Source organism: Muscardinus avellanarius (genome assembly GCF_963383645.1).
Source record: "Muscardinus avellanarius genome assembly, chromosome: 1".
In the NCBI taxonomy this organism is placed as follows: domain Eukaryota; kingdom Metazoa; phylum Chordata; class Mammalia; order Rodentia; family Gliridae; genus Muscardinus; species Muscardinus avellanarius.
In genome coordinates, this window is record NC_137786.1 from 199,482,925 (window position 1) to 199,498,929 (window position 16,005).

Consider the following 16,005-nt stretch of genomic DNA (forward strand, 5'->3'; position numbering starts at 1 on the left):
AATACATAGTATTCTGACATTAATTATTTTGGAAAGACATGGGAGAGTGGAATAGAGGAATTATATAATAGCTATATTTCTAGTCTTTTGAGGAACCTCCATATTGATTTCTATAGTTGTACTAATCTTCAGTGCCACCAACAGGGTTTAAAAGTTCTCATTTTTCCACATCCTCACCAGGATTTACTTTTGCTTGTGTTCTTGATAATTGCCACTTTAACTGGTGTTATATGGAATGTTAGTGTAGTTTTGACTTTCATTTTCTGACTGGTAGTGAGTCAACTCAATGTGGAATTTAAAAATTATTCTGTGTGGCATGATTTAAATTTATTACCTTTTCTGCATAACCTAGAAATTAGACCAGAAACTTTGCATTTCCTAGAATAAAACATAGGACCAACTCTCCAATACATGGAAACTGGTAGAGGAACCCTCAATAAGACCCTCCAAACCTCAAGAAATAAAACTGATAATCAATAGCAGTATAGTATCAAATTAAAAGGTTTCTACACAGCAAAGAAAATAATCAAGGCTCTGAGGAGAGAACCTACAGAATGGGTAAAAATCCTTCTCAGCTACTCCTCTAATCGAAAACTAATAACCTAGAATGTAAAACGAACTTAAAAAACTTAACTGTAAAAACCTCAAATAGTGGCTCTCAGTGTAGTTTTAATTTGCATTTCCCTGATGGCTAATAATGTAGAACATTTTTTCATGTATCTTTTGGCTATTTGAATCTCTTCTTTTGTGAAGTGTCTATTCAGTTCAGTTGCCCATTTCTTGATTAGGTTATTGTTTTGCTAGTGTAGAGTCTTTTGAGCTATTTGTATATTCTGGATATTAGCCCCCTATCAGAGTGGTGGCTGGTAAAGATCTTCTCCCATTCTGTAGGCTTTCTCTTCAGGTTCTTGATGGTTTCCTTTGATGAGAAGAAACTTTAGTTTGATGCTGTCCCACTTGTCAATTCTTGCTTTAATTTCCTGTGCTTTGGAGAACTTGTTGAGAAATTTACTGCCTGTGCCTATATGTTGGAGTGTTGAGCCTATGCCCTCCTCTAATAGCTTCACAGTCTCTCATCTCATCAGTGTGGAAATTCCTTAGAAAACTTGGAATGGATCCACCATATGCTTTAGCTCTACCACTCCTGGGTATCTTTCCAAAGGGGTTGATCAGAGGATTACAGTAATATATGCATACCCATGTTCATAGCAGCACAATTTGTAATAGCCAAAATATGGAGCCAACCGAGGTCTCTATCAATAGATGAATGGATTGCAAAATGATGAGAAATACATACAATGGATTTCTATTCAGCAGTAAGGAAGAACAAAATCATGCCATTTTCTAGAAGATGGAATGACCTAGAAAACATTATTTAAGTGAGATTACCCAAGCACAGAAAAAGAAGGGGCATATGTTTTCTCTAATATGCCCAAACTAGGGAGTATTAGGGATATCAGAGGGACTCCAGATAATGGAAGGAAAACCTCAGTAAAGCTAGAAAGGGAGTGTAGAAAAGGAAGAAGGCTGAGGTTGATTAATGGAGGAGCTACATTCAAATATGTGCATAACTGTGAATGTAGCATGGTCAAACTGGCCATTCATTGTTGGGAGAGGGAAAGGGGAGCAGGCGGTAGGGGAGGGCACCAAGTACTGTGTGAATGTATGCCTTTTCCAATATGATCCACTTAAAAATAAAAAAAAAAAACCCAGTCAAAAATGGTCAATTGACTAAAAATATACTTCTGAAAGGAGAAATACAAAGGCCAATAATTATATAAAAAACAAGTTCTAGTGGCCCGTGACACCATGCCTGGCTCTTAAAAACCATTCTTTAGTATCATCACAGAAATATTGCTGGTCAAACTCTGAATAATTTTATATGCTTACTTATTTTGTTTTGCTTGCTCAAAATAATTACTTGGCTGTAAAGAAAGCTCTAAAAAATCATAGATAAAGTATGTTTTATCAATCCGCATTTTATGCAGAGTAATATATAGTGTGACCTTTGGTCTTTTTTTCTCCTCCTCCTCCTCCTCCTCCTCCTCCTCCTTCTTCTTCTTCTTCTTCTTCTTCTTCTTCTTCTTCTTCTTCTTTTCTCTCTCTCTCTCTCTCTCTCTCTCTCTCTCTCTCTCTCCCCCCCTCCCTCCCTCCCTCCCTCCCTCCCTCCCTCCCTCCCTCCTTCCCCCCCTCTCTCCCTCTCTGTCTCCCTCTCTCTTTCTCCAATAGCATATAACACACAAAGCAACTAGACTTTGTAAGAGAATAGTTCAGTACAGTATTTGGAAGCTTACGGTGAATGATGGTGAACACTGTCAACCATTCTCTGATTGGAAGCATTAATGTGGAACTGAAAGAAGAAAAATAATGGAATCCTAGAGTTTGGGCTAAATTGATAACCATATTATCCACATATTAATTAATTTTTGGTTACTTAGTCAATCTATTAGTGGTTCAGTGTATATTCTTATAATGTTGAGAAAATAATTTTGACAAAGAATTATATAACATCTTAAATTTTCTTTGATGTTCCTAGTCATTTAAATAATATCAAGTACCTTTTTTTTGATAGTCTTGATACTAGTTGTGAGGAGTCATATGGATAAAATGGATGTTGTCCTTGTCTTTAAAAATGTTCATAACTGTGGAAAATCACTATCCCAGGACTTAAACTGCGTTATCAATTTCAATATATTGGTTTGGCTATTTACATCATTCTGGCCTCTCTAGTGACATGTAATGAATACTATTGTTGACTATATTAAATGAAGTGTATTTGTTGTTATAACATCACAAACTATTATTAAGTATTGATAAGAAGGCTTATCAGTATATATATATATATATATATATATATATATATATATATATATGGATTATAGTAGCACAACTATAATTCTAATTATTGGGAGCCTGAGAAATGAAGATACTAGGATCAAGGCCAGTGTGTAAGAATATAGTGAGATCCTGATTCAAAATTTTAAAAATTAGAGGACTTCCGGGAAGATGGCGACCGAGAAAAGCGGGGCTTAAGAGCCCTGCTAACAACAAATATCCATTACCACAAAATCAGCGCCTTTCAAAGCCAGAAAACAACATCACCAGAGAAACAAAAAAAATCACCAGGCTCCAGAGAGAAAGCGGACTGAGAACAGAGCCACAGAGGTGATCCTCATGCCCGAGGACGCGGCAGACACGGCAGCAGTGCCATACTGCCGGCAGCACCGGCGAATTCACGGGATGGCCACAGCAAGCCGAGGGGAGCCGCTGCGGAACAGCCAGGCGGGATTTCTCGGCACAGAGGACATCTAAAGCTCCCAGTGTCTGAGCTCAGCACACGCTGCAGGGATTCAGAGTGGAAATCAAAACCAAGAAAAAAAAAAAAACGCCAGCCCAATAGCCAAGGGCGTAGCAGCGGCGCCATATTGCCACCGGCGGTACCGAATTCAGTACAGCTACATCTGCGTACTCAAGAACAGTTAGTCAAATTGCGGGCCACAGCGGAGAAATCCCAGTACTGTACTCACTGGGACTTGACCCAGTGGGAGAGGGGCGGTGGCAGTGATATCACACCATAGGAGAACGTGCAACCTGGCACCCCACACAGTCTAAAGCAGCCTCTATCGACTCTCTGGGTCGGAGACTCTGTGATACAACCCAGTAAAGGAGTAGTGGGGTCTGAGATACTACTGACTCGAGATCCAGAACACCTTAAGTGAAGTCATAGTGACCCAAGGGAAGAACCCAGAGAAGGCACAAACTTCTGATATCATGGGAAAGAGGAATAATACTGGAGCAATGAATGCTCACAACCCCACAACATCAGAACCTGATAAAACAGAAAATCAGAGATTTCTAGAAGATCAAATCAGGAAAATAACTGTAGAAATAATAGAGGTGCTTCGAAAAGAACTCAGAGAGAGCCAAAAAGAGATAAAGGATGCAATTAATGAAGTAAAGGCCTCAATTCAAAGCACAAACATCCGATTAGAACACATGGAGAACAGAATCTCGCTCTTAGAAGATGATCATTCCAAAAATGAACGCATAGTTTCTAATCTAGGAAAAAATATCCGACAGCAGGAATCTGATATTGAAGAAATATGGGCCCATTTTAAGAGAGCTAACCTAAGAATAATTGGAATAGAGGAGGGAAAAGAAAGTGAAACCAAAGGGATCAACAATCTCTTCAAAGAAGTAATAGCAGAAAATTTTCCAGACATAGAGCAAGAGGTCGATACGCAGGTCCAGGAAACTTATAGAACTCCCTTTAGACAGGATCGGAGAAGAGGATCCCCACGCCACATAATTGTCAAAATGACCAATGTAGAAGCCAAGCAGAGAATCTTAAAGGCAACAAAAGCAAAGGGCCAAGTGACATTCAGAGGCAAACCAATTAGAATCACTCCAGACTTCCCAAACCAAGTTATGAGAGCCAGAAGGGCTTGGAGTAACATATTCCCAATTTTGAAAGAAAACAACTTCCAGCCAAAAATTTCCTACCCAGCAAAACTTTCTATCAAATTAGATAGAGAAATAAGAAGCTTCCATGACAAACAGAAACTGAAGGAATTTATGTCTTCAAAACCAGCACTAGAGAAAATACTCAAAGAGATTAACTACAAAGAAGAAATAGGTAACACACACCAGAACCAGAGAAACAAGATTTTCCATCCAACAGACAACTAAGATTGGTTATCTGTGGAGATTCATTATTTATGTTAGTCTCTTACCTATCTCTAAAGGGTATTGTATGCCTTTATTGTTGTTAATTTTTAGGATTTCTAGTTGGAATATTAATATACCTTCAGATATAGCATTTGGAAATATTTTATCCCATTCTATTAGTAACTGTTAACTCTGTTTACATTGTCTTTGGATATACAATATGTTTTTTATTTTTTAGGGAGTTTGTATACTCTTCTGTTGCCTGTGCCATTGAAATCATAACCAAGAAATCACTGCCAATTTCAATGTTGTGAGGTTTTATGACCCAGATTGTCTCCTAAAAGTTTATAGTCTTAAGATTTATATTTAGGTCTTTTATCTATTTTGAGTTAATATTTGTATATGGGATTAGGTAAGGGTCCAATTTTATTCTTTTCCATGTAATTATTATTTTTCAACAATATTTAGTTAAAAGATTATTATTTCTACCACCAAATGTTCGTGGAAACCTTGTCAAAAATAACTTGACAATATAGGGAAGAATTTAGGTCTAGGCTTTTATTTAACTCCAATGGTTTATATATCTGCCTTTAGAATAGTACTACACTGTTTCAATTATTGTAGCTTTATATGGTTTGAAATCAGAAAATATATATCTTCTAGCTTTGTTCTTTTTCAAGATCGTTGTGGGTACCTAGAGTCCATATTCCATATTAGGATAGATTTTTTTTTCTGAAAAATAAATATATAAATATATGATAGTTTCACCTAAAAAATAGAAAAAATAGATTCTCTGGTAAGAAAGAAAGCAAAAAGAAATATTGAAATGTTATCTTTAAGTCATCAAAAGCTTGGTATCAGACAAATGAAACTGTTATGTGAGATTATCATTTTTAATTTTGGATAAATTGCTATAATACTAGATGTCAACTACTAAGCCAAGCATAGGAGGGGGGGATAGGGAGAGAACGGGGTGGGGATTGGGTGGGGCTGACTGGGCAATGTGAGCATGTATGTCTAGAAATGTATGTATCCCACTATGATGTATGAATACAGTGCACCAATTAAAAATAAATATGAAAAAAAAATTTAAAAATTAAAATCAAAAGGTCTGGGGATGTATCTCAGAGCTAGAATGCCCCTGGGTTCAATCAAGAGGAGAAGGAGGAGGAGGAAGCAGAAATAAAGGATTCTCCAGAAGATTGAATGACATGAATCATAATCAAAACCTTATTGCATGAAAAAATGTGACAAAGAATCCCACCAGAAGGACATACTTAATCATTTTGACCTTTTACTCAATCTTGTCAATTAAATTACAAGGATTCAATTAATAATGATTCAGCTTACATCTTTTGCCCACATTCTGAATGTCAGAAAATTCAAATACACCAAATAATACTTAGGATATAGCATACCTTGAAAGAAGATAATCTTTCATGAAGAATGTAGAGAATATTAGAAAAATAGAAAAATAAGGAGCTTTTTCTAAGGAGTAATGGGATTTTTCTTAAGATAAATAACTTTGTTTTTCAATCTTTGAATTTTGTACATAATGTTTCCATTGAGTATTCAAAATAAATGTTTAGCATGTCAAATTATTGTAAGTAATCAAAATTGCCACATTTGGTAATATTTTTCCAACCACAGATATGTCCATTCACTCTAATTCAGTACTTTCCTTAATTTGCATCTTCATCCGAAGAAACATACTACACCTGGATATTGTAGCACATGCCTATAATCCTAGTACTTGGGAGACTGAGACAGGAGGAATGTGGGTTCAGGGCAGCACATACAAATTTAAGCCTGTTTTAAAATGAAAATTAAATAAGACTGTGGGTGTAGCTCAGAGGCAGAATACCCCTGCATTCAATCCCCCTCTTAAGAAATACATCATAAATAAATAATGACAAGTGGAAAGTAAATAAAAAAGCTGTTTATTGCAAAATATGTGTTAGCTTCCAAAAATGCAATGGTGAATAAGAAATAATATTTTCCCTTTAGGTGCTTTCAGTTTATTAGGTAAGTCAAATGTTTCAAACAATAACTACAATAAATTTTCATCCAATCTGGTGCCAAGAGAATTGTTGATCATTATAATGTTATTTATGTAATTCAAAATGGGAATCTGTCAAAATCTTCAACTACAATATACAATTTTCAAAGTCTACTGTATGAAATATTTACACCCATAAATTATAAAAAACATACATGGAAAGAAATGTTTTATATTCGATGCGGGAAAACAGAATACACATAGAATTAGCATGAAGACTATTACTATGGAAGATATACATGCATTTGAATTTATTTATTTATTTATTTATTTATTTATTTATTTTTGGTGGTACTGGAGGTCGAACCTAGAGGCTTTCTACCTCCGGGCTATACTCCCAGACCTATTTTATACTTTATTTGGAAACAGGGTCTCACTAAGTTGCTGAGAGCCTCACTAAGTAGCTGAGGCTGGCTTCGAACCTTTGTGATCCTGTCTCAGCCTCCCAAGCGTGAGGATTACAAGCCTGTGCCACCATGCCTGGCTCCATGCATTTGAATTTAAAAATGACTGTAGACAACATTAAGAAATGAAAATAGTTATTATTAGAACATACTGTTGTTTTTTAAATCCTGTGATATATTTATAGATATTTAAAAGAAGATGCCAGGACTATTTTTTCAGTCTGCTTGTTCAACAAAAACAAAGGACACTAAAATTGTTCCTTTCCTGTTAGAATGATTTAATCTATTCTTCGTGTCCTTGCAGCTGTGCTTCTTGCTGTGACTGCCAGAGGAGATTTTCCTTTAGTACTAGTGTTTATTTATTGCCTCTATTCTTCTTAACCTGCTTCTTCAAAACATCTGTAAGTTGGAGGCTATGGGAAGACAGGTGCTGAACGTTCAGTAGGTTTTACCTAGAATAAATAGCTGTTTGGATTCTTGTTAAAATTCATTTTGTTTTTCACACTGCTATACAATAGTCTCTAGCCACCAAGGAGTCTCAAGTGCTCAACGCTCTCTATTGGAACTATCTGTTGGCAGTATTAAGTCAGTAGAGCTGCCTTTCTTTGGGTTTATTTCTGTAGAACTCAGCAAATTTTATCTTTAACCTTTCTTTCAATATATAATCACGGTTCAATATTCAACAAATCATCAGTGTTGATACAGCAGACCAGCCTTTTTTATCATCATCCTGATCATGTTAGTTGTTTCTGTACTACTCACTCCAGTCCCCAGCACCACAAATAAAATAAAATAAAACAAAATAAACAAAATATAATAAATAAAAATTTAAAATGCTAAGTTCTAGGTGTAGTAAAGAGATTTAATAAAATTAGAAAGAAATATTTTATTATCATTTTCATTTCTGACAAATAGTAAAAAAGGGAGGGAGACTAGAGATAGAAGTTCTATACACACAAACACACACACACACACACACACACACACACACACACACAGGCAAGCGAGAGAGAGAGGGAATAAGAGGTGGGCAAACATTGCCTTCTGGACTTCAATCAACAGTCTTAATCTTAATTAGAAAGAGAACTTAATTGTTATACTCCAAGGCTAAAATCTGGGTGAATTAATATATAATCTACTTTAACGAATTGTTCATGCTTTAATTTTTTTCTCTTAATATTCTGTAAATCCTATGGATGTTCATTTTTTGGAATAATATTTTATCAGTTGTACCAAGTATTTTTGTTTTTCATTTTCATAAACATTTTGTAAGCATGTTCTGTTAAAAACATAAGTGATTGGGGAAAACTGGGTGAGTGCTACATAGACATTAGAACATTTGCAAAACCTGGGTGAGGTTTTAGCAGCCATAACAGACTATGTCTTACTCTTTATCTTCTTAGACAACCAGTGATTAGAAAGCTTGTTTTTTCCACCCTTGTGATCAAACTTTCAGATTTAAGAAACAGCATTCACTGAATTTCTCTTTGTCTATCTCAGGAAAGTCCTGCCATGGGTTGATGAGTATAAAACTATATTTAAATCATCTTTTTCCCAAGAAACACAAACACATTTGAGTGGATAACCTAAATCTGTCAGTACTGATATTTACATATATTAGTGGTGAAATGACTTTCTCTGATAAAATCCAGAAAACATCTTTTTGTTTAATGTACCATTCTTTAAGAGCTGAATTCTAGAATTATATACTCAGGTTTCCCATAGGTATAAAGAAGAGCTTGGCTAGTGAAGCACCACTGTGAACATAATCCTTTATCTAATTTATGAATTTTTATACAATGCTTTTTTTCTTATGGAGAAAATAAAACACCTACTTTTCATTTATTTTTTAAAAGTTATATTTGGGATTCAAATAAAGAGAAAGGACAGAATATCTGTCTTTTGAAAGCCCAGAATCCATAAAATACAATATTATTTTTTAAGAAAGAAATACTTCCAGTGAGAAAAAAAAAAAATCTCATTTGACATCACCTTTGCAAAATTAACAAAATTTATTTTATTCAATTTGATTTTTTTCTTTGCAAATTTTAAATTTTATTTTTTTCATTTTTATTGGTACATTGTATTCATATATCTTAATGGGATACAAAACGGTGTAGACATACATGCACATATCACCCAATTAGCCCTTACCCAGTTCCTAACCCATCCCCTCCCCCTTCTTTCCTTCTCCTGTATGACTTAGTGATTGACATTGATATGTTTGTTAAAGTATATCATATACATTAGAGAATTTCCTTCTTTCCCCCTCCCATCCTCTCAGTTACAAGGTCACATTCTTTGCCCATCTATAGAATCTCCTTCTTCATCTACAGTTCCTCCTGAAGTACATTCACAAACATATCAAAGTCACTTTCTAAGCCAACATGAGAAGGAGAGAGGGGAAAGGGATGGAGTAGGAATTAGGGAAGGGTTAAATGAGTGATATTTGCATATATGCCCCTAACATCTTGTACCTCAGGAAGATGATTACAGTGCACCAGCATAGCCGGGCGTGGTGGCGCACGCTTGTAATCCCAGCATTCGGGAGGCTGAGACCGGAGGTTCGCGTTTTGCCGACAGCCTCAGCTACTTAGGCCCTCTGGAACTCAGTGAGAACCAGTTTCAAAATAAAGAATAAAAAATAGGGCAGGAGGTGTAGCTCGGAGGTCAAATGCCCCCGGGTTCCACCCCCAAACCCACAAAACAAAACAAAACAAAACAAAACAAAACAAAAAACAATGCACCAGCATAAAAAATTAACAAATAAAGTTAAAAATTTTCAAGATACTATTTTTTAAATTTTCTGGTAAATATTAATTTCTCTTTTATAATCTTTTTGAGTACAATGTTTTTATTATTATATCATGTATTACAAGAATCATATGAGTCTGTTTTTGTGAATGCACTTATCTTGTTTTTAACAATCCCTCTTTCTTTCCGTCTATCTCTCTCAAGCCTCAACAAAGTGCCACTGGAAACAATGAAAGTGCTCAAGTTGGGTCAACAAAGAGAGAAAATCCAAGTACCCCTGTGTGTGATTCTCAAAATGTAAGACTAACTTAAAGTGGTTTGTAAAAATTCTAGTTCATGCCACGATATAATTTTCTATTTATGTGTAATATGTACTATAAATGTACTATATTTTTATGTGTGAGAAAGCAAATTTTTAAAATAATATGAATCAGGTCAGCATTCTGTTAGAAAACATAGACAGATTTTTAGGATAACTATGAGTGTGGCACGTAGAGACAGAAGTGGCGCAGCTATATACTTATTTCTACCACAAGATCGAAAGCTACTAAAATATTAAAAACAAGCAGTACAAGAACCACACAAAATGTAACGCTAGTGCAAATAAGATACGTATTACAGAAACATAGTAAATGCAGAGGATGAAAGAATATTTGCCTTCAAATAATAATAGAAAGTATAGAATCTGAACCTTATAATGTTTAACTTATTTTAAATTCAATGCAATCTTAATTCTTGAAAATTTTCAATTGGGCAGAATTAAGCTTTTAGAACTATCATGTCTAGATTTAACAAACAGCAAATGACACCAACCAAGTTGAGTAGAATAGGTTATGCTTCCATCCAAAGTGGAAAGTGTCTGCTAAAAGTATTCATGCCTGAAGGAAGTCAGAAAGCAGCAGAAAGTAACAAAAGAGAACAGAAAAAGTAAGCTAACCAGGTCATATCTTTTTTCCACTGCTGGCTGAAAAAGTGGATTCAGAAAAAAATAAAAGAATTTCTCAACACTCTTGCCTTTAAATCTTTGTATATTGAACCATATACAAAAACTATACAATTATAATCACCAAGTTGACTAGAAATACAAATAAAATGCTCTGAAACTGATTTCCAATGGAAAAAATTAGGCTCTGGAAAAGATTAAACGTCTTTGCTGCAGTTTGAAGGATGGCAAGTCTTTGACAATGTGAGTGAGTTTTCAGAAGTAGGAAAACATCAGCGCAGTATGGACAGAATTCAGAAAGTGCTGAGACATATCTAAAAATCGAAGTGCAGACTAGAAAGTATAATATCTTGCTTTCTCAAGCTGATGAGTTTGGGAAGATAGTGATTCAAACACTTAAGTACAATTGAGTAAAAGAAAGGATCATGTTAGTTTTAAGAAGGATGTTTTTATTTTGTGATATTTTTTGATACTACATGAAAATGTGTTCCCAATGGAACAAAAGTGAAATGTTCTGTATGGTTTGCTGAAGTTTACCAAAGCAACATTCAAATCCATAATTTTTACCATGAGTTGGGCCTGTCTAAAATTGTATGTTTTTTCGTGTTTATTTCCTATTATTAGTGTAGTTTTTACTCTGTGTTAACTCTTCTTTCAGTAAGTCCTGTAAGCAACTACTTCCTCAGTACTGGTCCCTATCAAAGACCCTTCCAAAAGCTGCCTTCACTACCAGTACACACACATACACACACACACACACACACACACACACACACACACACACACACATCAAAACAAATCAACAAAAAAATAACTTCTTAGCAGATTGGGACAGGAAAATCACAGGTTCTTGGCCAGCTTCAGCAACTTAGCAAGATCATCTTCAACTAAGTGTGAAACAGTTTAAAAAAAAAAACAAAAAAAAACCCGAAAAAGTAGCTATGGCTGTAACTCAGCGGTTGAATACCCCTGGGTTCAATCTTCAGGACAACTGAAACAAATAAACAACAACAAAAACAAATTATACTAGCACAAACAATGCTATCTCTCACCAGTCTCATCAGTCTCAGGAGACTTTGGTGTTGGGGTATCTATTTCCTAGAAGAGACAGTTTCTAACACTGAGTGCACAATCTACAGAGGATCTAAATTCAGTTGTAGATATAGGCTTGGCAAATAATATACATGAATGAAAGTAACCAGGCGTAACAGTAGAAATTAGTGAAACACATTTGAACATCAGTTTTCAAGTTGTAGATCAGAAAGTTCCTAGTCCTCTCTTTAGAAAATTCACTTGAACAGCTCTTACAAAATGAAGTGCACATAACTTTAGCTAACAACATATTCCATTTGTTTATAAATAATGAGAAAGTCACCTGTAGATGTTTGGATATTTAAGATTTTGAACAATTAGTCTATAAAATCTAAACTAATGAAGAGAAGTGGACTGTGTTCCTAGAACCTTGATCTCAATTTGGGTAATCCCGAGGCACATGATCTGTGAATTGTAATTTGCAAACCATTACTTTTTTTTTTTTTTTTTTTTGGTGGTGGTACTGGGGTTCCTGGAAGCCCTTCTACCTCCGGGCTACACTCCCAGACCTATTTTCATATTTTTATTTGGAAACAGGGTCTCCTAAGCCAGCACGGCTGGCTTCGAACCTGCGAGATCCTCCTGTCTCTGCCTCACAGGCGCGGGGATTACAAGCGTGCGCCACCACGCCCGGCAAACCATTACTTTTGATAAGACAAAAATCCTTTAGTGCATCACTCAGTAATAAGCTTTTACATCTATTCCATTTTATTTGCATTTATAAAGGATAGTTTCTGTTTTATACTTATTATATGATTTTAATTGCATTGAAAAAATTACCTGATTTATTTTTAAAGGTAATTTCTTTTCCTTTTTTTTCTTTTCTTTCTCTCTTTTTTTTTTTTTTTTTCTGGTGCTAGGGCTATACTCCCAGCCCTATTTTATTTTTTATTTTGAGACAGAGTCTAGCAAAGTTGCAGAGGGCTTCATTAAGTAGCTGAGGCTGGCAGTCAACCTGCAATCCTCCTATCTTATCCTCCCAAGTATAGAGATTACAAGCATGCACCACCATGCCCGGCTAAAAAAAGTAATTTCTAAGAAATCCTCTAGTGACGGTGGTGACAAATTGTGCCATGTTTGATGGTGAGTACAAAAATTCTATCCCAGAACCTTCATTGTTAATAGAATCATATTCTATACGCATATATTTCTTTTCATTTTTATATACATATATGTGTATATATGTGCACATTTGTAATGATGTAAAATTTAACATGATATTGACCAAGAAGTTAGAGAAAGCTGGTGGGCTATGATCACTCCTAGCCCAAATTTTAATTAATCTTAAACGCTGAAAAAAACTGTAATTTTTTTTTTATTCCCTGTGTTAAAAAGCCAATTCTATTGACCTCTCCCAATTTACAATGAAAGTGTAGCGGATCAGTTGGGTACAGTAAAATATGCTCACAATCTCATTACTTGGGAGGTTAAAACAAGAGAATCACAAGTTCAAGAATAGCCTTGGCAACTTAATGAGTAGGGGTGGGGGTGTAGATCAGTGACAGAACACGTGTGTTTAATCTCTAGTACCAACTTTAAAAAAAAAAAAAGAATTCTTGTATCTGTGAAAGTGTTCTTGTACTTGTCAAAATGTAGCCAGAATATTTTGACTTGTGAAAAATATTGTGAAATACCTTCATGTGTTCTTTCAGTATGCCAATATGATATATGAAATGTAAAATGTTTTAATAAGATAATTTCAACTGAAATCAAGATAAAGATTCAAGTTCCAATTTAATTTGCTCTATTACCTCTAAGAAGGCAGAAATTAATTTTATTTTTAAAAACAAAATTTAAATCGATTATCAATATTTGTATTTTGTACATTTTTGTGTGTATTGTAAAACATGGACATATACCTTTGTATTGCTTTTCTATAAGAAGATAATGAAAGGTCTTTAAATTTTACAAGAAAAAAGAAGGTAGTACTGAGTTGAATTTTATTTTTAATGCCCCTGACAAAATTAATAGCATTCTATTCCTATTTCTTTTCTAAAAAGAATTTTTTTCAAATAAATTCAAGTAATCTAAAAAGATCTAATTAAAATATTTATCAACCTAGCAAGATTCTGCTTCAAAATTTAAAAAAACATAGTTTCAGGGGTATAGCTTGATATAGAATGCCCCTGGGTTCAATCCGCAGGCACAAAAAATAAAAAAAAGATACATTATATCTAATTGTGAAATATATCATAGTTTATTTAAACAAATTATTGAGATGTCATTTCCTTACCATTTTTTGCATTTTTCTCAATCTTTACAACTAACTGTAAATAATATCTATTTTTCCTATTAAACTATAAAACGACTTTAGTTTTATCAAAAAAAATTGGACACAAATAGGAGTACTTTCAGCTTTCAATTCGATTTTAGTGATCTGCACATCTATCATTTTGCCAGTAACATACTATCTTGATCTCTGTAGCTTTATAATAAGTTTTGGAAATGGGAAATTATAGTAGTGTGACTTTAGCTGGCATTAAACCTTTGATCCTCTTGTCTCAGCCTCCCAAGTATTAAGATCACAGCAGTGCACCACTGTGTCCAACTTGTTACACTTTAAGAATGAATTGGTTATTCTGAGTTCATTGCATTTTCTTGCATATGATGGAAAAGGCTTGCCGTTTATATAGTACAGGCTGCTAGAATTTTGTTGAATATTGCACCTATAGATCAATTTATTAAGAGATTTCATCTTAACCGAATACTGATTACTTCAATCCATACACTTGGAACACATCTCCATTTATTTAGAGCTTTTAAATTTTCCTTCAGCAGTGTTTTGTAGGTTTTTAAAATTTTTTATTGATGAATTGTAATCAAACATCTTAATGAGGTACAGTGGTAGAGCCATACATGCATGTCACTCACTTAGCCCTTTCTCCCATTTCTACCCCAATTTCTCCCCCTCCTTCTTTCTGATGTTTGGTTTAGTGATTGACTTTGATATGTTTGTGAATGTACATCATGTATAGGTTTGAATTAACTATTGAATTAATTCACCAAATTATAAAACTTAAAAAGCAACAAAATAAATATTAAAAAGTAACTGGCCGTGGTGTGCACACTTAGAATCCCAGTACTTGGAAGGCTGAGAGAAGAAGATCCCAGATTGAAGGCCAGCCTCAACTACTTAGGGAGGCCTTTCACAGAATAGTGAGATCCTCTTTCGAAATAAAAAAAATAAAATTAGGGCTGGAGGTGTTGCTTGGACGTAGAATGTGGCTGGGTTCTATCTCCAGTGTTGCCAAAAAAATTATAAAAACATATAAATTATAAATATATATTAAAATGTATAATTTAAAATAGAGGCTAGCTTGTTAAGTTTGAGAAAAAAAACAATATGTAGCTGGAGAAAATAATTAAAACCGAACAATATTTTATTATATTTTATGTATTTATGTATTTATTTATTTTTTGCTGGTCTGGGGATGGAGCCCAGGGGCATTCGACCTCTGAGCTGCAGCCCCTGCCCTATTTTTTATTCTTTATTTTGAAACTGGGTCTCACTGAGTTGCAGAGGGCCTCACTAAGTAGCTTAAGGCTGTCCACGAACCATGATCCTCCGGTCTCAGCCTCCTGAATGCTGGAATTACAAGTGTGCGCCACCATGCCCGACTTAAAAACAATATTTTAATCAACACCATGGAAATCAATATGAAGATTTCTCAAGTAATAGGAATGGGACCACTATATTCCTCAGTCATAGCACTTCTTGGTATTTATTCAAAAGCTATACAGTCATCAACCTGTAGCATTACATTGATATACATTTTCATAAAAACACATTTCACAATAACCAAGTAAGGAACCAGCCTAGGTATCCATCAACAGAAGAATGAATACAGATGAACCCTTAATAAAAAGTATCTGAAATCAAATAAGTAACTTGGAAGGAATATTATATGTTAAATTGAAGAAAACCAGCCATTCTGAAATAGGCTCAGGAAATGAAGAATTAAGGCTCAAGAAAGGAAAAATCATGCTAGGACCATTTTGTATTCCAAGATTTCGTGATCTAAACTGAGAGTATATCTAGTTCAAACTCCAGGAGTGTGTATTATTTTTTAAAAGTCACAAAAATG

General features: G+C 34.6%; 1 protein-coding gene across 2 annotated transcripts in view; it reads left to right on the forward strand.

The window, feature by feature from the left end:
- Positions 1–16,005, forward strand: part of LUZP2 (leucine zipper protein 2) — a gene marked incomplete at both ends in the record, with an annotated part of 495,487 nt that overhangs the window by 455,500 nt on the left and 23,982 nt on the right. For both annotated transcript variants that reach the window (XM_080714586.1, XM_080714587.1), the window contains one exon: positions 10,090–10,182. In XM_080714586.1, coding sequence (XP_080570712.1) covers positions 10,090–10,182 — 93 coding nt within the window. The remainder of the gene's footprint in view (positions 1–10,089; positions 10,183–16,005) is intronic.